The sequence below is a fragment of the Grammomys surdaster genome, unplaced genomic scaffold (assembly GCF_004785775.1).
Source record: "Grammomys surdaster isolate TR1022 unplaced genomic scaffold, NIH_TR_1.0 125889, whole genome shotgun sequence".
NCBI classification, from domain to species: Eukaryota; Metazoa; Chordata; class Mammalia; order Rodentia; family Muridae; genus Grammomys; species Grammomys surdaster.
This window is the reverse complement of record NW_021620714.1, coordinates 2,601,184-2,624,718: the sequence shown is the minus strand read 5'-3', so window position 1 is coordinate 2,624,718 and position 23,535 is coordinate 2,601,184. Positions and strand designations below refer to the sequence as shown.

At 45.0% G+C, this 23,535-nt stretch overlaps 1 protein-coding gene across 1 annotated transcript in view; it reads right to left on the bottom strand.

The window, feature by feature from the left end:
* The window catches only part of LOC114608321 (kalirin-like), a 473,938-nt gene that overhangs the window by 155,767 nt on the left and 294,636 nt on the right, over positions 1-23,535 (bottom strand). The window contains exons 11-13 of the mRNA XM_028752277.1: positions 10,673-10,864; positions 8,152-8,283; positions 4,891-5,121 (exon numbers count right to left, since the gene is read on the bottom strand). Coding sequence (XP_028608110.1) covers positions 4,891-5,121; positions 8,152-8,283; positions 10,673-10,864 — 555 coding nt within the window. The remainder of the gene's footprint in view (positions 1-4,890; positions 5,122-8,151; positions 8,284-10,672; positions 10,865-23,535) is intronic.

Below are 23,535 nucleotides of genomic sequence, written 5' to 3'. Positions count from 1 at the left end.
ACACACACACACACACACACACACACACACACACACACACACACACACGCACGCACGCACGCACGCACAAAACTAGGCAAGGAAGAAAGGGAGACAGAACAAGTTGACCTGCCAGGTTGCTCTGAAAACAGTTCCTCTGACTAAGAAAACACACAAGTAATTTACTTCTCCCAGAAAGAATAGATGTCTAGTTAGTAGTTACTCCTCGTTCTTCCCAACCATATGAGGTCTGTGTAGGCTTTTGCATACACAGGAAGTCAGAGGAGTTACAGGACCATACAAGGCACAAGGTAGAGACTGGCTGATGCAGACACAGGCTGCTTTTATGCCTGATGCTGACAGGACGGCTTTTATGGCTGTTGCTCAATACAGTTCTACACTAAGCTGAGAAAAAAAAAACTGAAAAAAAAATCCACACTGACTGAATAGCAGGTAACCTTATTTTTCTTTAGCTAATAAATTCAACTTCCAGTTTTACCTTCAAGCCAAATTTCTAACATTCCCATACCTCAGCAGGGAGGAAGAAAGCTGAGAACACACCTGTGGGGACCAAGGGTAGGGAACCAGACCAGTTCTAGAAGCAAGTGTTTAAATGAAATCTTTCACACTGACATCTCCAGCTTACGCATCTCTGCTTCACAATGATTTCAAGCCTAAAAGGGCAAAATATGCCTACCTGGGCAAGATCTAACTCCAGAAATAGCTCTGGGGCAAGATGGCAGACAGGCAGAGCTTGTCTCTGTCCTCCCTTTACAAGACCCAGGCTCTTTCTTCTGTCTGCATTTTGCACGTTGTTTCTTCCCTCTGCAGCTACACCTGCCTTAATGGCTTCCATCTGTAAGTTTGTTTCCTTTTACTTTACTTCCTGCCTGTCAATCTGTGTCTCTGCCTGGGGTATGCGGTCTGCCTTCCCCTGTGTAATGTGCATCTTTCTGTCTCCCCCATCTTATTTTCTATCTTCCTGTGTCTTTCCTGAGCATTTTTTTCTAAGACAACTGGAGTGTGGACTAGACTACCTACTTTCTGCTCCTGGCATTAATAACCTAGCTGTGTGGTTATGACCAAGTCACTTGACATTGCTGGGACTCAATTCCCCCAACTGTATAGTCAGTTTGACTGGCTATGTTGATTGCTGGCTGTATTGAGCTTTGAGATTTAATTACTGAATGAAATGGACTCCTTTATCAGCCAACCTACACAGCAGATGTTGTGGAGTCTCCAACAGCACAAGCACCAGGGGGCACCCGAGGACCATGGAGAGAGAATAGGATTCTGTGATAGGCAGCTACTGTGTTTGCTTCTGTGTCATAAGGAAGGTGCTACTGTTATCAATCCTGATTTAGAAGTAGGAAAAAACCCAGAAGCATCATGAGATGCAGGGAAGTATCTATGTTCTGCTGCTCACAGAGATCAGACATGTTGAAACACAGGATTTACTGACTCCTGAACCCATGCCCTGGTGTCTACCATTCTGCTTTGCCCTGGCTGATGATACCTGCACATGAGCCTCCCATGCAGTCTTCTGGGAAAACATCTCTGGATCCCAATGTGCTTAGCTATCTTGGGTCCAGACTATGTAGGATTTAAAGAACTCTCTCTTCCTTTAAGACACCAATCCTGCCACTTCACTCCTTTGCCTGAAAGTGTTGCACTAATACTCAATTACCCTGCATGTTGACAGGCATACTCTGGCAGACCTGTGCTTTGTATTTCTTGTATCTTTCTAACTAACTAACTAACCTGGCATCTCACCAGCACTGAGTTCAATTCCGGGCCCATGGAAGAGACCTGAACTTGTTGAATAATCAGTGAGCAACATGGCATTCGTGAGCATTGAGACTACATCCCATGTCCTCAGCCTGGGCCATGAACACCAAGAACTTGAAGGTATTCTACCACAGTCCTCTCAGCTGTCTACTCACCAATAGAACACCTACTGCATGGCTGAGGGAGGGCTAAGCAGTCACTTGACAAAAGCAAGTGGAGGAGGTCTTCTGATAGTTGCTGGTCAGTTCATCAAGTATAAAGAGAACCCCAGCTCAATGTAGACACAGCTAAAAGCTATACAGAACTCAGAAAGAAATACTGATCTCTGTTCTTGAATAGACTGGAAGGAAGGAGACACTCGGTTTTTAAATGATGATGGGATTCAATGTCGAGCATGTTATCAAGATTCCGTTTTTTGAGACTAAGCCTCACGTAGCTCAAGCTGGCTTTGAATTCACTATGTAGCTTAAGATGCCCTTAAATTCTTCACCATAAATGCTAGGATTACAGGCACAAACTTCCACACTAGGATGGAACAGGGAAATAGAGCGTGTAGTCTGTATCCTCACACAAGGACAGGCTCGTGCAAGGCTGGGAGTCAAGAGACAGAAAACTACATTCATCACTCTGACCCTCATGGCTGTGAGTTCAGACAACCCCCAGGCAGAAATGATGGACTGGATGTCGGGCAGGCAACTGAGACTCAGCAGCAGGTTTGCTCAGCCTTACTTTTGGTTTTCTCCCGTCTATGCACATCTACTTGTGCCGAGAAGGAGTGAGCCAATGATGAAGCAAGCAGGATGGTGAGCGAACAGCTGAACAGCTATGCTCTCAAAAGTCACATTTGTACCCCCTAAAGAGAACAGTGGAGCTGACCATTCTGAGAATTCAGTGATCATGAAACATCCACACTCACCTCCCAATCCTCTGTCTGTTTTCCCACGGCACCAACAATATGATTAACAGAGACACTTACTGTTAAGATGTTGTAGAGAAGTCTCATGTGCACTGTTACTACACTTCTCTCCCTTTTAGTAGAGATGCCACATGGCCACATGAAAGTCTGATGACTATAGATTTGAGAAAATCCATGTGGGACACACTTCTATCTCCAGAGCTGTTCTGCAGCTCTACAGAGGCCCACCTGTGTCACAGCAGGAGGCAGAGGAGGAGCCCAGCACACTATCCCACTGGAACTGGTTAGGTAATGTCATCTTGGCCAATCACAGAGAGTTTATGGATGTGGCCACAGTCATCTTTTGTCTTTGTGGGGCAGACTCTTCACTCATCTTTCTCACTTGGAGACCAGACAGCTCCCCTGATCTCTGAGCTCAGGGTGATGAATTTTTCCAGACAGCTCCAGATGGCCTAAGCAGGCAGCTAACTCGTCTGCTTCTTCTTTCCTGCCAGCCCCAGGTCTCAGAGCTGATTGGCACACCAGCCATGCTCACCCCTGGGGACTGAGGTATCTTTCTGATGACTCCATCATATGTCAGTCAGGAAGGGGTGCCAGAAAGGAGTTAGGGAAGCCCAAGAAGGAAGAGCAAGCCTGAAGGCCTTTACTCATGCCAACTCCCCTGGCTCCCAGGATGTGTAGCAATAGTAAGGATGGCCCCTATCCTGCCTGTCCACCTTGGGCACCTAACTAAGACTTCTGTCAACAGGAGCTGTGAAGACATGTGCCCAGGCTCTCACCCTCTCCTGCTATCTTGCTTTTTCTCAACTATACTCACCCAACAGCATGAAAGAATGGAAGGAAAGTGAACTGGTACTTCCTGTGTCAGATACTGAAATTCCTCAGCAGCCATGGCTACAGGAACCTGACAACAGGAGTTTGCATTCAAGTGTCTCACCCTGCCTCCCCAGGATAGTCAGAGGGAGGTGACCTTGGCCTTGATCTTGGGTCCAGATTCTATTTAGCTTTCCTACCCAGTGTATGATCCTCTGGGCAAAGCTCCCAGGGTCGCCACAGACAGAGAAACAGAAAACACAAGGGGGAAAGAAGGAGCAAGTTCCTCTGGATGGGCAATGGTGGCATGGCTGTATTGTTACAGTCAGAAACAATCATCTCATTCTTACCTAAAGCGATGAACGATCAGGGACTAGCACAATAACAAAAAAGACAGACAAAGCTGAACATGACCTCTGACCATGGGATGTACAGTAATTGACAGCCGTTGCTTTAAATCTGGTTTCAAAGGTCCAGCTTCATTAATCAATACTCTCAAAGCCCCAATATTCTGCCCCACATGTAGTGAGAACTTTGGTTTCTTTTAAAACGCCATTATATTATGTGAATATGTTTTTATTTTAATCCCAGGTCCGGGATATGGGGCTGCTTCAGTTTGTCCACAGCCACTAACTATGATTGTCTTGTACTCTTGGGTGTTGTGATTTTTGCCAGCTGCAGTTAGTTTAATTCTGAGGACTCTAGAGAGGACATAAATGTCCCCGAGAGGGCCTGTGGTGGTTCCTGCTCCCCTGCTGGTGCTGCATCTGCTATCGCTGGATTTCTGGTTGGAGATATCCTGACAACAGAGATTGGACTTGTCCCAAGGGATCTGACACTCCTAATCATCAGGAAGTAGTCTAAAGAGGTCTATGTCCCCCCTTTCCTCTAACCTTTCTTTCCTACCTACTGTGGGGGGGGGGGAGTTAGAAGGGATTAGGGTAGAATAAGGGTTGGAAGGGAGGTAGATATAAGAAACCAATAAAAAAGCCAAAAAATATGCCACCCTCCCTCTCTGTCAGTACACCTCATCCTCGCTCAAGACATGAGTTCACTTTCCATAGATCCCCTCTACAGAAGTGCTCAGAGGACCCTACAACAGCAGAGTTGTGCAGTATTTCCCTGCTTGCATGAAGAGGATGCGTGTTGCCTGTACAAGGAGCTGCTACTGAGGTTGAGCTCCTATTTGAACTGCTTAGCAAGATGCACGCCGTTAACAAGGCCAGTTGTCTTGTTGTCCTCTCCTGCAGAGGGTTGAGGAGGGAGCAGCGGAGGACTCAGTGGCAGTGTTTCCTTTACCAGTGCAGACCTCCTTGAGCCTGATAACCAGGTCAGGGGTCCAGCTGTCGGCACCCTGAGACGGAAGATGGGATGTGGTGCACAGAGCCTATTACCTGCTGCACATCCTGCTGGAAGACACACAGCTGCAGCCGCTGGTGAAGCCGCACCTTGCGGTGCTGCCAGATGCTCTCGAGCCGCCGCTGGTGGTGCAGCACCTCGTGTACCACATCCAGCACCTGGTGTACCGCCTTGGAGTAGTTGGCTGTGGCTGTGAGGGATTCGGAGTTCCCGGGACTCAGAGGACGCTGCAGGACATCCAGTAGTGCTTTCCCATCCTGGCTGACCTGCAGGAAGGGAGGGCGGTCAGGTCAAGAGCCCTGAACAAGGGAGAACAGAAGCAGGAAGGGTCTGAGAGAGGGGGAAGGAATCTACCCAGGGGTTCCCGATGAGACCTGATACCCTCAGTCCTCACAGGCTCATCACAGGCAAGGAGTGTGCCAGCCACAGTGTCTAGAGCCCAGAGGAGAATGGAACATCAGGAGTGGAGCTAGAGAGGACTGCTAGCCAGCTGTATGTGAACTCCTCTCTCCCATCTCCAAGTATAGCTGACTGCACACAGGCAGGGGGCTTGCCTTGTTCTCAGTTCTTCTCCAGTGTCCACGGCAGTGCCTGCCACACAGTAGATGCTCCCTGAGTATTTTGAATGACTCTGACTATATCAGCTGGCAGAACTTCATGTCAGAAAGAAAGACACATGTGTTGCCACCCTAAATCTCTCTTGCTTTCTCTTCCTCAGCTTTCTCTGCTTGGCCCCAAGCTTCTAGATATATTAACAAGGGCACTGAGAATCAGTGCCCTTGTCTGTAAAGGGGGAGTGATGGGGTACACACTTCAGAGTGGTGGTGGGTATTGAGTGAGCTAGCACATGTGGAGTGCATAGGGACCAGCGCACAGCCCTGTCTACCACTTTATCTTCATGGCTACCATCTCTCCTGTTACCTTCCTTTTTTATTTCTTTCCACTTTCTTTCTTTCCTTGAATCATTACTGATTCTTTTACCCTTTCTTCTCCCTCTATACAAACCCTTTGTTTTTCTTGAAATGCATCCTTCTAGACTATGCAGGGTACGGTAGAGACCGTCAGATTTTGGACACACCATTCGTGTTCCTGGACTCTCCAATTTCACCCTCAGTGTTGGTGGCAATGGGAGCTGCATCCCTGTCAGTCTTGTCCCAGGAACCCTGCCACAATTAGAAGCACTGCTCATTCTGAGGGGTGGTACTGTAGGATCAACACCACTGGCCCTGCAGTGTTGGGCTGAGTTAACACTGAATGTGTGCCTCTCTCTCTTGACACAGAGGATATTGGAAATTTTACAAGTCCAGATTAATTGGATTAGAGTCAGAGTTGAAGCAGGCATGGAGTTGAGATGGTGTTTCTTTCCTACTGGAAAGGTATATAGAGGTGTGTTTCCCTAGCTTGTGTGTGATGAGCCAGAAGCCCTTCCCAGCCTTGCAGCCTCCCCCCTCTTCTCCTCAGTCTCATGTGAAAACTCCAGAACACAGAAGCAGCTCTATTCTTCTTATGGGGGGGAATCAAAGGTGTGTTGGGGTTTAAAGAAGTGATGTAGTAGAGTTAGGCTAAAGTAAAGGAGGAGAGCATCCCACCTGCCCACGGGCCCCGCCCTCACCCTCTAGCTTCACCTCCGAAGTGCCTTGGTGAGGGAGGGCAGCTCAGAGATAACGCAGAAGAGATCCCCTCTAAAGATTCGAACAGCGATATCCCAGTGCTGCAGCTAGGACAGTTCTCCATGGAGGACTCTGAACAAATACTCTATCTTGATGCTATGCTCAGAGGTGGGTGGCGGAGACGGTGGTCAAGTCTTAGAAATTCCAATCAACGTAAGGTCTATCTCCATATCTCAGTCTCCACATCTGTAGAGGCTGAGAGGAACCTCCCAGATCCATGAGATGGGAGAAACAGTCCATCTGTCCACACATCAGTATTCCCTGTACCTCATGGATATGAGTGGACGGTGTACAGGTATGAACTTCATGGGCTCTATACTTTCGTATTTTACAAGGAGTAAACTTAGAGATCTGTGGGCCATGGGTAGAGAGAGGCACAGCCCTGTCATAAGACAAAGCCTGGGTGGGGGCCATTTGGATCAGAGCTGCTAGGACTTGAATTAGTTCAAAAGTACCCCGTGTGCTTCCTATACTGACAAGACTCTCTGTATTTAGTCTGCATCACTGTCGGACCTCAGCCAGGCACATGGCACATGCTATCCTTACATCCCTTGATACTACACAGGAACTTCACAGAAGATCCAGAGCTCAGCAGACCAGAGTTGCTTGACTGGGGCCACACAGCCAACAAGCGAGAGAGCCCAAGATGCTAACTGTCTTCACTGAGGTGAAGCCTTTCCATTGACCGTGCAAACTCATCTGGAGCAATGGTTATTAAAATGCACATGATAATCCCCAATTTTGGACATTTTTATTGAATCCTGCCATCTTCAGCAGTCAGCTGAGAGCAATCAGATGCAGGCAGTTTGGGGGGCCACAGTGATAAACACTTCTCACTGACCTGGCCCAGAGGAGAAATGCCAGCTGTAACTGCGAGCAACTCCTCTCTCTTCATCCAGCTTCTGAACCCTCCCATCTTTCCCCCTCAGCCTGTTCTTTTTGGAATCCATGCCGGTCAGCAAATGTTCATGCTTGTGTATTTGCACACCTGTGTACACGTGATTATTTCCTTTCACCTGGGAGGGAATGTTCCACAAAATTCCTGTTTTCACCCTTCAGCATCTCCTGCCTTAGATTTTGTTTTTCAATGGAATGGCCTTTCAGTTTGTCGTCTGCACAAATGGCAGCGTCCTACTCCTGCATACTGTGGGACTTCCCTGGCTCTTCTAGGAAGAAAACAAGGATTGTTCAGTGAGTTGCTTTTATATAGGGGTGTAAATGCTGGCGTTACACATTCTTTTACCAACAGGAAGGCAAACTCAGAAGGGTCGGCATTGCTTCCTCAAACCCTTCCTCCCTCAGGAGGAAGTTCACTCCTCACTCATGGTGAGGAGGTGTCTAGGTACATTCGAAGGGACAAGAAAGAAAGGAGACAAGGGAGGCCTCGAGGAGAAATGAGCTATATGCAGCAGGGTGGGCCTGGCAAAAAAAAAACCCCAAAACCAAAAAACAAATCTGTCCCTGGGTAGGGACTCCACAGCTCACAAGCCAAAGTTCCTAAAGATAAAAAAGTAGAAAGCTTTCTTTCCTTAAAATTGAACCCAGGTTATTGCACAGTACACATGGCTGTACTCTAGGGCCCTCACCCAACACACACAGACCTGTGGTTGTCCCTTCAGTTCTTACCTCTGTGTAGGCCTGGGTCACCTGCTCATACAAGGACTGGTGATGGTGGATTGCCAGCTCCAGGTCCTGCATCTCAGAAGGAAGGCCACCTTCACTGCACATCTTACACCAGGCGTCCACTCCTGACAGGAACTGGAAAGAGATGCCAGGTGAGTGTGGGGCATTGGATGGAGAATAAGTAAACTGAAGAGGAGCCAGGGTCAGCCATGTTGGCAACAACAGTGAGAAATTTTAGTATTTCAGGAATACCTCAGACAGCTGGACTAACACCTAGTACGAAGTTCAGCCTGGGAGACATCAGGAACAATGTTTCTACAAAGAACAGGACAGGGCCTGGCATCTGGATGTTCAACAGGGCCCTCCCTGCAAAATCTGCAGACAGCAGGCACCCACCCAGCCCACTGTAGCCCATGGATAATGAGCATTGCTTGCACATTTGGGCACTTGAGAGGGACTGAATGAACTGAGTGAAATGCAGTGAGAGTTTGCTAGCCTGTGCATCTTCTGTACAGGGAATTGTGGGAAAGGCACAGAACACCCCAAGAGATCACGAGCATCCCCCAGGACCTTGTGGAGACTCTTTCTATAGGGTATACAGATTAAGGCTCCTGAGGGATGGACATACAGAACATAGTAGGACAGACTGTGCTGCTCCTACATTGGCAGTGGCTCCTGGGATGTGGTGTACAGACAGGCCCTAGCAAACATCAAATTATTATAAAATTAAAATTAACAACTGTAGACAACTATGGCTCCCCCTGCACAAAAGGTGAGCTTTCTGAAACCGCACAGATATATTAGGTGGAAAAATATCCCTTTAAAATGCAAATAATTCTTCACCCAACAGTCTGGAATGGTACTGTCTGTGACTCCCTCGCCTGGATGCACGGCTCCATTTAAATTAATTGCCTAAATACCTTTTTATCTCATTGCCTAAAACAGCCCATAGGAGGACAATAAAGAGCTAACTAAATAAATGTTTAAAAAATAGTCTTGAATCTCTTCTTTTTTTTTCCTCCCCAACTAAAGAGAAACATGGTTTACAACTTCCCCGAAGGACTGGTAAATCCTGAGGAAAATACACTAAAATAGATACAAGTAAACTTGGTTTTGGCCCAAACCAATCCAAGTCAGAAAACAAATAACCTTAATTTCTCCATTTCATCTCAGTTCTGGCCCTGTGTTTTCTTCAGCAAATATGTGATGGCTTATCCTGGTGTCTGTCTGCCCTTAGCCCCTGGCCTGTTGGTTGCTACATTTGGTTTTACATTCTGTATGTCTTTAGGCATCTCCTGGTAATTCTAGAAGACTGCCAGTTACTATCCAGTGTCAGATGGGAGCGACATATTGGGAAGCTTCCTTCTGTGTTATTGTTCTGCCCACAGGCTCCTATAGCTACCGAGGGTAGCAACAGATAGTCCCACTCACTGCATTCTTACTAACTCCTCATTATCCACAGCATGTACCTAACACATGCTTCCTGTAAAATCAGTTTCCTCTGCTCTCAGGACTCAAACCACCACTCTTCCATTCCTCTAGTCTCTGTTCAGAGTACACTAATCAGTCACACAAACACACATATACATGTGCACGAACACACATACAATCACACACTCACATACACACATACCACACATACATGCACACACATATACACACATACCCACACATGCACGCACACACCACACAGATTCACATGCACACAAACACACACATTCACACTCACACACACTTACTACACAAACATGCACACACACATATATACACACTCACATATGCATGCACATACCACACAGATTTGCATGCACACACACTTACTATACACACATGCACACACACATGTACACACTCACATATGCATGCACACACCACACACATACACACAGTACACACACACATGCATACACACTCACATACACACTTACATACACACTTAACTTATACAGCATACACACACACATATACCACACATCAACACACTCACATACACACACATACATACACACCACAAACATACACCATACACATTCATATATATACCATGTATACACACATTTACATACACACTCATACATCAAACACACATATACTATACACCAACATACTCACATACACAAACACACACACCACAAACACACACACCATACACATTCATATATATACACCACAAACACACACCATACACATTCACACACACCACATACACCTCTCTCTCTCTCTCTCTCTCTCTCTCTCTCTCTCTCTCTCACACACACACACACACACACACACACACACACACACACCACTTGCAAGCAGAATGCAAACACTCTCTGAATCCTCTCCTGTTTGTGTGAAAAGTAGAGCCATAAGTTATCAATGTTCCTTGTATATGTAGGACAGAACAAGGCTTATTACCAAACCTATTCAATTGGATCTCAGGGTTCTGCATGGAGAGAGTGTATGTGTGTTCCTATCCTGCCATGCCCTGCTCCCACATGCCTTCCACTACCACCACCTGTAACAGGCCTCTGGGTCTTACCTGCTCTGCCTTCTGATGGAACACAGCAGACATGGCCAGGATTGTACTGCGTTCATCCAGGGCAGCAGCAAAGCTCTTCCACTCCTGGTCTAGCTGCGTGGAGATCTGCTTGATTTGCTGAGAGGCATAATGGCCAGCCTCTGAGAGGCGGGAAGCGACAGACATGATGCGGTTGATGTTGACATAGGCATTCTAGGAGACAGAGAAGGGTAAATACTTAGTGGGGAAGATTGGATAGGTAGCCATCTATTGAGCATTGCTGGAAGAGGAATATTTGGAGAAGACCACTCAAAACTTAAAGCACAAGAGAGACTGGAATAGGCTTGGTATCTGTGTATAGATAGAATAGGCCCAAGAAAAGTTCTTACAGAGTTGAAACATTTCAACCAGAGAACCAACACAGATTGTATGTGAGCCAAAGGCAAACACACATCAGTGCAGTCTATGGAACCACCACAATCAGTGAAGCTACTCTCCATGGAGTACTCTTTGGAAGCTGTGGATCATGGCAGGAGCCGAAGGAAGCAAGGCCATCACTCTTACTCTAGAGAGCTGTACACAGGGTATAACTATCCCCTACAATACAGCAGAATGTTTATTGTAATCAATCAGCTTCCCATCACCAGCCAAAGGTGTCCTTCCCACCTCCCTATCTTCTCTTTCTTCATCAAAACACCTGAGGCTCAAGCCACTAGCTAGGGTTCTTAAAGACAGAGTTTGGAGGCTGCAATGGCCCCTGCTTCTCCCTGTGTGACTTGGGAACATTTCCCTCCTTGATTCTGAAAGTCACCAACAGGTGTCCCTCAGTGCATCTGCACGGACTTCCTCGACCTGCTGTCTCCTTTCCACACTGTTTTCCTTGGCATCCATTCCTATTTTTGCTTGCAGGTTAAAACCTCATGAACATGTATGTTGTTTCATGCTAGGCCAGTCAGAAGCTTGCCTGGAAGGAACAAGACAAAAGGAAGACCCTAGCAACACAGCTTAGCCATTCTGATTATTTTTAACTGTTCTCTCCTATTAATTGTCTGTCAAAGCAGCCATGTAATGTGGCGTCCTCAGGGAGCTCTCCGGCACACATGATGCCTGGAGGACCAGGAGCCAGGTTATCCACACTCTCGCTCTTGTTACAAATCTCCTCAGATGATGATAAATACTCCTCAGCAGCAGGCAGCAGTTTCCCTGGGCTCTATGAGCTGTGCAGTAGTTCATTAACACTCGGAGAGGTGTAATGAGGGTTCCCTTATTTTCTCTTCACAGTCCCCATTCATCTCAACTGTCCCCAATCCCCATACACTCCAACTCAAACCTGGCCCAGGTTGATAAGGTCTCTCTTAATTTAAAAGGTCTCTGTGGAGGTTTAAAAGGTTAAGTGGGGTAGGTAAGCACAAATCCATTCTGGGGTCTGAAGGCCCCTGTGTACTGTCTCTGTTTTTAGTGTGGCATGAGCCCTTCCACAGATAGCTCGTGTTCTTAATAGAGCTAGAATAGTGCTGGCTGTTATCAGGAGTAACAACCATCCTTTATAGAATTAGGGATCATTATCGGCACTGTTTTCTGAGTTAGAACTCAAATCCACTGAAAAATTAAACTATTTATAGAACTGCCAGAAAGAAAAAACAAGAAACAAGAAACAAAACCCCACTGCACCCTGACATGAAGAGGGAAAAAGGAAGAAAAGGGTGGTGCTGACTTCAATGTCTTTCTCTTCCGGGGGACACCGAAGTCCTCCCCAACATCCTGCTTCTGTCACTGATGTCTGATGCTATAAAACAGACCATGAGAGTCAGGAGATTTCAGGGAAATACTTGGTTTGGGCACTCTCCCAGGAAGCACAGTGAGGGAAAAAGGAGTCATGAGTGGGGTGGATACAGGGTGTATTTATCAACAGTTTAGTGCTATGAACAGTTAGGTTCAGTCTCTGGAGCCCTTTGAAGAAACTATAAAGCACACCTCCTACAGATCCTGTTGACAGGTGTAGGGTCTGAGTTATTGGCATATTAAACCCTACTGCTCAGTGTCTGAAGGTCCCTCCTAGAGTAACTCTGGCATTTGTAGCCTGACCTCCCACAGGCCAACAATACTTTAGAGGCCAGAGAAACACGGGGAGCTACTGTCTGCATGGCCATCTGCAGACAATGCCCAGGGTGCCTATAAGAAAGTGGATTGGTGATTTATAAGGATTGATAATGTCTCATAAAGCTGTCCTCCCAGGTAGGTTCCAGTCCCAGGAGGTCCCCCTCCTATTTATAGAGACCTCTCCACAGTATTCAGTTTTCCTGTCCCAAGGGAAGGCTGGTGTTCAGCTTTGGTCACACAGGGTACAGGAAAGCAGGAAGAGTAAGACATTTGTCACCTTCATCACCACGGTGTTTGTAGTCTCCTCCCACCCAGGGTACACAGGGAGTGATTACAGATGTCCTACTGTGGCTATCTCAGGAGACTGTTGACAGCTTGTCACTCATTCAAATATTTATAGAGAGTGGGGCAGGCTCTGTGTTAGGGGCAGCAAGAGATCAAAGAGTGGGGCAGAATTCCTGCCTGCCTATTCCATACCCTCAGAGTTCGCCACATAAGACAAATTTTCAAATGACTATGGAGTCATTCCCTCCACTCTGCCCCCTCCACAAATGCTTCCACACAGCTGTCTGTCAGGGCATCTCTGTCATTGGACCAGAGGAAATATATGTGAATTCTGCCCCCAGCAAAGACGCTCACTTAAGCTGTCGTGATGCCTCTGTGCCTCTGTTTCCTCACTTGTAAAGTAAGGGAGCTGGACTAGGTGATCTCAGAGCTCTCATTTCTGGGTCAGCAGTACTGAGGAGGCAAGGATGCTGCTGCTTACCCGAGATGCCTGCAGCTCAGCCTTGCTGTCCACAGGCCGCAGCTTGGCTCTTCACTGCCTTGCAGCATGATCACCAAGTCTGGAGCAGGATTGCCTGAGTTCCTCATGTTCTACACGATCAATAGCCCTGCCCTCTTCACACCCTCTCTCCACACCCTCTCCCTCAGCAGAGCTTCTTAGACAAATCAGAAGATAACAACTTCACTGACAGCTGGCATGAGGCATGTCTTTGTGCACATACTGACCTCAAACTCACTGTTTAGCTGAAGGTGACTTTGAACTCCTGATCCTCCTGCTTCTACCCACTAAGCCCTGGGATTTCAGGCTGTGGTAACCATGCTGATGAGTATCTTCTAACACCTTTCAGAACAGATCTATTAAATTCTTCATATACACTCAGCACTACTATTATTCTTACCGTGGTCATCATTACTTTTTAAAGTGTAGTACAGTGTGAGCTGTAACTATGACCTACTCTACAGATTGCAGCCGAGTTGCCTCATGGTCTCTTGTATCATCTACCATCCTCCATTTGGTCATTTGGTCGCAAGAAGGAAAAATAAGTCCAGCAAAATCTTGCTGATTTGCAAACCTTCTCTATTGCACCCTGCCCCCTTTTTCTACCTATGGAAGTTGCCATTTGTTTGTTTCCTTCTTGAAGTCATTAATTGGAGATCACAGGCTAGACTGTTCCTTCTCCTGTGGCCCTGTCAGCCATGACTACTGAAATCAATGAAGCAGCCATTTTCTGGAGAACTACTTGGCAGAATCTTGAGCTTTCAGCCGTCCAGAAAGAGCTCTCACTTGGAACACCCCAAGTGGCTATGAAAACATGCAAAGATGCTTACTGACACAGATAGTGATAGCTTTCCATAAAAAGTATGAGCAAATATTTTTTATAAATTAGGTTCCTTTTGTGGAAGAGACACCAGCTCTAGGAGAAACAAGCTATGATTTTAGCAACCTTACGCTGTGTCAGGAACTGGTTGCTAAGGAGATCATGGCTAGGAATCTGCATTATTTGAATCCCATTCACTTTTCTTCTAAGAACTGGGACAACCATCAGACCTGTGGTCACAGGTTTCACTCTGATCAGACACTGTGTGTTACCTCAAGTAACACAAAGCATCCAGTCGGTTGCCTGGTAACTGTCAATGTGACAAACAGCATTATCTGTTCCCTCATCCAGTTTCAGCAAACTGGCATTATCCCCTAACCTGTTCAAACCAAATCAAAGTATTAGTAAAAAGCACAATAAAAAGTATGTCAGCATTCATAACCTGAGGCACCATGAGCTGTCAAAGTCCCAGCCTGGTTCACAGAGAACACAGAACAATGTCTCCTACTATTTCCGGGAAGATGCACCTTCTATAGGGCCTGACACATGTGTGCCAGTGGTACAGCTGCCAGCTCCTGCCCCACTTACTATACCCTTTTCTGGCAGATAACTGAGCCTTAGGAGGAATTAAGTGACTGAAGATCTGAGTTATCTACAAGGCTTTCCTTGATCCAGAGAGACCTGAGAAGTCACACTCTGTTAGCAACACTGTCTAAGCTACATTCTTCTGATCTAGTATGTTTCCATTCCATAAGTTAGAGAAACAGATGACCAGCAGGCTTGAACCAGACTTCTTGACTGCTTGGCATGTGCTTGCTACATCCACAGCACCTACAGTTGGGCTGTCTTATTCTCACCCAAGGGGACAAAGAGTCTTCTGCTTCTCTCTGACAGGACTGCCAAGCAGAGAAGGACCTTCCTCCCTAGGCTGGGCATGGGGGTCTTCATTTTATGCTCTAGGGATGCTGTGGCTTTGCCTCCAGAGGCAAAAAGTCATCAAAGATGTTTCATCTCTGTAGAGAACAAGTCCCAGTCATGATTCTTAATCCCATTCCAGTTAAAGAAACCACGGCATTTCCATGGTCACATATGGACATAAAGTCGTAGCCTGTCTGCCCAATCATCACAAGAGTAAGGCCTGAATACCATTGGGACTCGATCCTTTTGACAAGTCCCAGAGCCCTTGACTCTAAATTCAAAGCTTTATAGGGAACCTAGGCCAATGAATGGGCAAGGGACGACATGCTCAGAAAACCATTTAGGTAAAAATAAAATGTTGAAAAAATAAGAACAAGATATATAAATAGTATTATATCAACTGAGAACAACACTGTGCACACCAGGGACCCACACACATGAGCACTGGAGTTCTGTAGCAGCTACACATGATGGTTGGTAGCTCTTAGGAATCTCTTCTCCTGTTAATTCTCTTAGGCATATAAAAACTGGTTTAAAATATATTCCTAATTAGAGAACATACGCATTAGTTATCAGAAATAATTGTGTCCTTAAATATAAAAGGAGGAGACTCTCTTTCTAGCCAGTTAATAACCAAAATATCCCCTCTCTATGGGTTACAGAGAATTTATGCTCAGTCTCCTATTTTTATTCAGCTCATTCTTTTGTTATCGGCGCTTCAGAGTGAGCCCATGCCTGCACATACGAGGCAGTGCTTGAGTAACTGAGTCACACTCCAGCCCCCAATCTTATTGAGGAGCAAAAATGATTTGAAGTTTCTTTCTTTTCCACTTTGAATACTTTGGGTAGCTGTGGGATATTTTTGATTTTAACACATTTTTGTATTTTTAATTAAAATTAAGTTTATTTAATTATTTAAAATTGGTGATCTGGCCAGGCTGTATATAGCCAACATTAAAATTTCTCATATTTTCCCATTTTTTGGCTTCAGTAAACCTTTCATTTTTTTTTCAAAAACGTGGAGTCAATTTGCAAATAATGAAACAGACAGGTTTTGATGACTGCTATTATAAGGAATGGAAACCCACTTTATTAGAAGTTTTTCAGAAGCTAAGTTGATGTAACAATGTCATTTTATACTTAGAAAATAAAAAACAGAATGTAGCTACATCTTGACTTCACTTAGGTTTGCTCAACGCTCATTAAGTCTGTTGAGTGATGTGTTCAAAGTCACAAAGAGAACAAAGGAGACAGAGCCAGGGCTTTGCTCCCCAGTCTGCTAACCCCCCTTTCTTACTGCTGCTTTTTTCTTGTGTCCTGCAACTTATATTTTTATCTTGTCACACTCAAAGAGTGCTATGGGAAGTTATTTGGAGATTTTCTCATAATAACGTCCTGTATTGGTAAAAAAAAAAAGAGATCGTTCCACAGCTGAGCTGGCCCTCCCTCTCTCTCCAGCTTAATAAGACCATGTGTAACACTGATATCTTTGTAATCCCAAGCCCACTTTGGGTCCTAGAGCTGCAAAAGCATCAGTTTATGATTAATTAGTTTAACATTACCATATAAACCTGCTGATCCCACCTTGAAACATATGGACATCGGGGCTGTAACATCTGGAGTAGGAATTGAGCCTGCTTGGAGCCACACTGCAGCAGCTACAGGAAGCTATGAGCTCTAAGCAAAACCTCCAACCCTGCCCTCTCACAAACCACAGGCTGCCCTCTAGGGGGCAAATAGGGAAGCTGATGGATGACTATCTGCTCTGGTTTGGCTAGACAGTAGGTCAGTCCAGGTGGAAGCCATCTGTCACTGCTGGCTACAGAGAGGAAAGAATAGGAACGGCCTAGTGCTCAGCAAAGATAACATTGGCCCACAAATCCTTCTGCCCCTCTGGCTTGGCTTGTTGTAGAGATGTTTCCTCCAGCAATTGCTTCACAAACCATTAAACAGCCATGAAAACAATTGCCTGGCCATATGTCAAAGGGCCACAGAAACCCACAGCAGGTTGAAGGAAAAGAGAAATGCCCTTCTTTTTTGGCACTAAGAGAAGCATCCATGGAGGTAAGAGAGAGAGAAAAGAGAAGATAGAAAGATGGATACATGATAGATTGATAGAGAGATAGTTAACATCACTGCAAGATTAAAAGGGCACACACGGCTGGCATTAGACTCAAGGACACCAGCAGAGAATGTGATTAGGAACAACACAGCCCTTCAGTGGCACATGGTAATTTTAGGCCATCTTTAATGCTGAAATCAGAAGCTAAAAGTTCAGGTAAATGCATTTATCAGTATTCCATCTATCCCTTGGCCTTCTTGTACAGGGTCTAGCTAGAGTATTGTCTGGGGCAGCAGTAGCAGAAGTAGCTGAGAGGGTCAGCACCTGCTGACCTTCTGCATCAAATCAACTATAACATGCTTGCTTTGGGTGACAATGTCTGAGAAGTCCCACACTTGGCAACTCCAAGGAGCTGTCTGGAACAAAGGGTATTTCTTATAGCATTTCTGACCTGACAACAAGAATAGGTGGGCATCTGCCAAGCACAACACCATGTTAAATGTGTGCCCAAAAGTAAAACCAAAGTTTTCCCTCTCAAAATTCCCAGCAAAGGCACTGCCCTTACCCTCAGGCTACAGAGGAGGCCGTGAGGAATGTGAATATCCTGCCTAAGGCTACACCAGAAAGGAAATGCAGAGCCGCAGTTGGCACCCAGTGTCCTGGCTTGTCTTGCCAGGATATTTGACTTTGCCCTTAATGTGAAAGAATCAGGCTGGCTGAGAATGTTCACTACAGGCGATGGGACATGGTGAAGTGACATTTCTTCCAAAGGTATTATGACTCATACCCCAAGGAAACGTGGTCTCTGGAGAGAGAATTAAATGCCCCCATTTTTGAAGACTATTTGCTATTCTCTTGACTTGCTCTGGAATTTGCAGATTAGTCCCTTTCTAAAATGGTCAAGGAGGTCTAGCAGGTGGACTTCTTCCAGCCTCTTCCTTCTTGGAACAATACTATCTACCAGGAAACCCAAGGCTACAGAGGAACAAGAATTTGTCTACATAGAACACAAGAAGTCCAAGATTTCAAGGCCCCTTTAGTTCGTGTCTTGCTTTATTATTCAAATTTTAACTTTGTTCTCTTATGTATTTACTATCTGTCCGTTGGTCCATCCATCCATCTATCCACACATCTATCCAGTTATCACGGCTGAACCAAGGAAGAACCAAGGAAGAACCAAGATTTAAAATTCTTATGCCCATGGGTCTTGAGTGTCGTTAGGGACACCAGAGAGTAAGCTGATGTGGATCTGCCAGGCATGTATTCTGGTGCCATGTAAAATAGATCTGGGAAAAGAGAGAGCATAGGGGGATGGGGAATGCTACAAAAGATAGAGAGCCGGGGCAGGCTTTTCAAGCAGCAGTACCCAAGCCCTCAGCATTAGCTCAGAGAAACTTTTTGGAATCAACCTGGGCCAATGGCTGAGCAGCTAGTATGTAAGCCAGTGCAGTGCACTACAGTGATGTTGAGATGTTCTTCCAAAGCCTAAGGACCCTGGTGTTTTCCATCCAACCAGGGCTGACTGGGAACCAGTACACAAAGGCAAAGGGGCATCAGAAGCATTGGTGGCGACCAAGAAGGAAAGGGGGAAGACAGGCAGGTGCTTGACACTGGATAGGGGAGTCTTTGTCCTCCAACCAACCGTATTAGGTAACAATGATTCCTGTAGAGCTCAATCCAGGGCTAATGCCAGTTGACTTCATTTCTTCACATTGGACTGTCCAATCTCTAATTGATTTCCAATCTTATAGAGATTTCCCAGGGTCCACTCTGTACAGTTAAACCACAATCTAGGGTGACAAGAGCCAAATATATCATGTTTTTAAAAGCTCTCAGGTGACAAGGTGAACAGTAAGAGTAGAGGCCTGCAGCCTTGCATGTAGGCGCCACTTCCCCATGCTCTGTTCTACTCTTCTCCCTGGTCGGTTCTGTTCTTCTCCCTGGTCTGTCCTGCTCTTCTCCCTGGTCTGTTCTGCTCTTCTCCCTGGTCTGTCCTGCTCTTCTCCCTGGTCTGTTCTGCTCTTCTCCCTGGTCTGTTCTGCCTTTCTCCCTGGTCTGTTCTGCTCTTCTCCCTGGTCTGTTCTGCTCTTCTCCCTGGTCTGTTCTGCTCTCCTCCCTGGTCTAGTTATATATTGATGATGGTGCCAAGCACAAAGGTCATAAACATGTCCAGGGCTGGTCAGAAAATAAATTCTAGTCCTCCTACTGAGTGGCCAGAAAAGGGAAATTCCACCCACAAAGCTGTTTGTAGAAATACAAGCATTGCATCCTGTTGAACTTGACCGATAAGAACAGGCTGGCTGGCACTGCATTCGGTACTTTGTCCTCTCAGGTTCTTTGGCAGGCCTGCCTAAGATGTAATCCCCAGAACACCAATCTCCCTTACTCTTGTCAGCAAGGAACATATAGTAGTGGCTCCATTTCCATCTTTAGGATCAGATTCTCAAAAGGAGCTCAGGTCATGTGGACCTTAAAGGTCACCAAGACCAGTGATTCCTGAATACATGTTTGTGTTGGATCTACAACATATACTCAGCCAGTGATTCCACAAAAGAGGTTTCCAGACACAAATCTGTATTACTCTGGATAATGGCTCAATGTTTTTCCATCCTTGTATATTCAATCACTGTGTATCTTTCATTCTCAAGTGTATTTCCTATAGAAGCCAAACATTTAGGTACTGACTTTCTGAAACCTGACAATTAGCATCTTTGTTTATTTTTTTCACCTTCAGTGCCATTATTTCTTGTATGTATATGTTGTTTAAGTACAGGTGTTCCTGACTGTGCACATGTGCATGTTACTGTATAAGTATGTGTGTGTGTAGGTCAAAGGTCAACATTGGGTGTCCTCCTCAGTTTCTATCCATCTAATTTTTTGACATAGAGTCTTTCACTGAACCACCATAAAACACTAGAGATCACCAATTTAGCTAGACTGGCCAGTCAGGGAGTTCCTGTAAGGCACCTGTCTATGCTTCCTCAGTGTCAGCACACCAAAATGCCACGTTTTTTTACATGGTGCTGAAGCCCAACCCCAGGTCTTCATGTTAATCCAGCAAGCATTGTATCGACCCATCTCACTGGCTCCTGGTGTCATTACTGACACAGTTGAACTTATACTTGCTGATTGCTTTTCTCCATCTGTCACAGATTTCTGCCTATATCTCTGCTTCCTCCACATTTCTGCACTAATAGAATACTTTCTAATGTAGCATTTCAATATTGTCACTGATTGGTTCTTACTATTTTTAACTTATCTTCATAGTTATCTAAGAAATACATCTTAACAAAACCAGCTTCTGAAATATGCTATTTAATTCAGTGAATGTAAAAACATTTCTCCTGGAGAGGGCTTTATTCCCTTTCCCTATGGACTGTGGTATTGTTCCCGTACATATTACATCCATAAATGATTCAAGCTCAACACCACATTGCCATAATTACCACTTTTTCTTAACTGCATGCCTACTAAGGCTGAGATAGAAAAGGAGAGTTGATATATGTTAGAGCTTGTGTTTATTAGCATCCAAGTTATCATTTCTACATGTTTTCATTTGCTCTTGTGGATTCTAGTTCCTACTGGAGATGTTTCCTTTGACAACACAGATTTTTACCCACATAGCTCCTTAGTGTGTGTTACTTTTATTACATTTCCAGATTATAGTTCCAACAATGCATGTACATATTATTTTATACAACCGCTTTTAAAATCAGTGAATAGCCAGAAGGAGGGTGCATTTGTACATACCTTGCCCTTTATAGTTACATAATTAATTTTTAACCAGTACTGTCAATTATGGTAGATTCAAATTACTTTCTGGGAACAGTTGCTTTCAGCGTAAAGAATTTCCTTTGTGATTTTTCTTTCCCCAATTTTATTTGCTAAACTATCAGGTCTAAAGTTTAATCTACATCTCCAATCCCTGCCTTTTACAAGATTCCCCCCAAGGGCACTTTTAAAAGCTCTATTGCCTTAAACATCTGTGATCTCTGTTGTAGATAAAGTCAGTTCCTTTGGGGAAAGATTTGTGACTTGGTTTTGTACAGTATGTTTCTGCCCTCAATCAAATCTCCAAGCCATTCATGGCTCTAGGGCTGGGGTTGGAGGGAGGGGTGTGGTTTCCTTGGTGGAACCTCCACTTTAGGAGCTAACTTCTTGGGGATGGGGTGAGTAACCACAAATTTTCATACTTTGTCTCATCCACCAGAGGAGTCCCTAATATTCTCACAGCACTGTTCCCCTGGTACAGATGCTGTCTCTGAGTGAAGGCTTTGAAGAATAGCTCTACACCTCTAGGCTACGCTCACTCATACTCAAACCTCAAAACAGGTGGTTTGGGGGGCAGGAATAGACATGTCCTACATGGGAAAATAGTCCTTCAGCCCGGAGCTGGAGGACAGAGGACCTGAAATCATGGTTGCAAGCAGTATGGAGTGGCTTTTATTCACTGAACTGGTAGGGTAGAGGAGGGAGGAGTCTCTGACTCAAATTCCATGAATACTGTTCTTATTGAGTTTTTACATTTTTGTTTGTTTGCTTTTTATGTTTCTTATTTTCTGCAGGAATTTCGGATTATCTCCAGAGACTTAACTAGTGTTTTAAAATAATTTTCTCTAGTTTCAATGTGGAGTGAGGCAGTCCACAAAGCTCCTTGGGTTAGCACACTGAAGTCTTCTCTTGGGCTTTCAGATATTTTGTTTTAGGAAGCAACTATCACACGTATAAAGGCTACAGAATAAGAGTTTTCTCATTGTAATGGGACTATAAATTATTTGGGGGAACTTGTTAAAAATACATGTTCTCAGGGATAAACTCACAGAGACTGTGATTTTCCAGGATAGGAGAAGGAGGAAAAAGAAGAGAATTATGAATTTTTATCAAACTTTCTAATTTAATGATACTAACTTTCTTTTTCTTAAAAAAAAAAAAAAAGGACAGAAATGACCTTGGACACCTTTCAGCAGGACACATTACTGAGCCTAAGGCATTGCAAGCCACTGTCCTCACACAAGAAAAGCTTCACTGTCACTTCTTTTTTTTTTTTTAAAGATTTTATTTATCATATATATATGACAAGTACACTGTAGCTGTCTTCAGACACACCAGAAGAGGTCATCAGATCCCATTACAGATGGTTGTGAGCCACCATGTAGTTGCTGGGAATTGAACTCAGGACCTCTGGAAGAACAAGCAGTGCTCTTAAGCACTGAACCATCTCTCCAGCCCGATACTAACTTTCTAATTAGTAATGATACTTTTTAAAAATGCATGCAGCATTCCTTCCCTCTTCTTCTACATCCCTCTCTTCCCTTCCCCCCTCTAGGACAGCAGATGTGGGTGCCTTGCTATTCACATTTACACTAGTGCATAAATATGTGTTCATGTATGTGCAGACATGTATGTATGTATGTACGTATGTATGTATGTATGTGTCTGTGAGAGAGTGTATTGCATGGGGGGTGCATGTACTCTAGTCCAGAAATTCTGCTGCTGTAGGAACTGCAGTAGAACCCTGCTTTGAGGCCTCCCCAACCAATAATGACAGGGCACCACACGGCAACATGTCTGAGTGAAGAGAAGAGGTCACCTGCCTAGAATCTTTCTATCTCTTGCAGCAGTTACGGCTTTTCCATGGGGGATTGTCATTTGTAGCTTTCCCTCAAAACAGAGAAACCGCCACAAACTTTTTGCAAGTGGCTTGATTTACATACCATCAAATGCGATATTCGCCTCTACTGAATGAATTAATAGCACTGAATATAAAACACGCAGTGGCAGGAAAGCCCCACTGCTCGTGTGCACATCGCTATCATCACACAGTGTCATCACTACGATGAGCCCTCCCCGTCGTCATAACAACAGAAAATGAATACTATTCTGTATTATAAAACTCCAGACAAGAGCCATCAGCAACTCATTTCTTCCCAAAAGAACCAGCTAGTTAAAAGTGTAAATAAGGCTGGGTTAGGTTCACACACGCTCCTGTGAGGGCCCATCAGTCACATGAAGAATCTTACATGGATAGCTACAAGATTGTTCTGTGTAGACTAGGCCCTGACTTACTTCCAGCTACCCTCACTCCCAGCAGAGAAGGCCACACTCAGGGGATGGAGAATTCACCAACAGAAGGCAAAATTAAGAAAGAGAAAGGCCCCGGAGAGCTCAGAAAACCTGAGGCACTGTAGGGAACCAGGGAA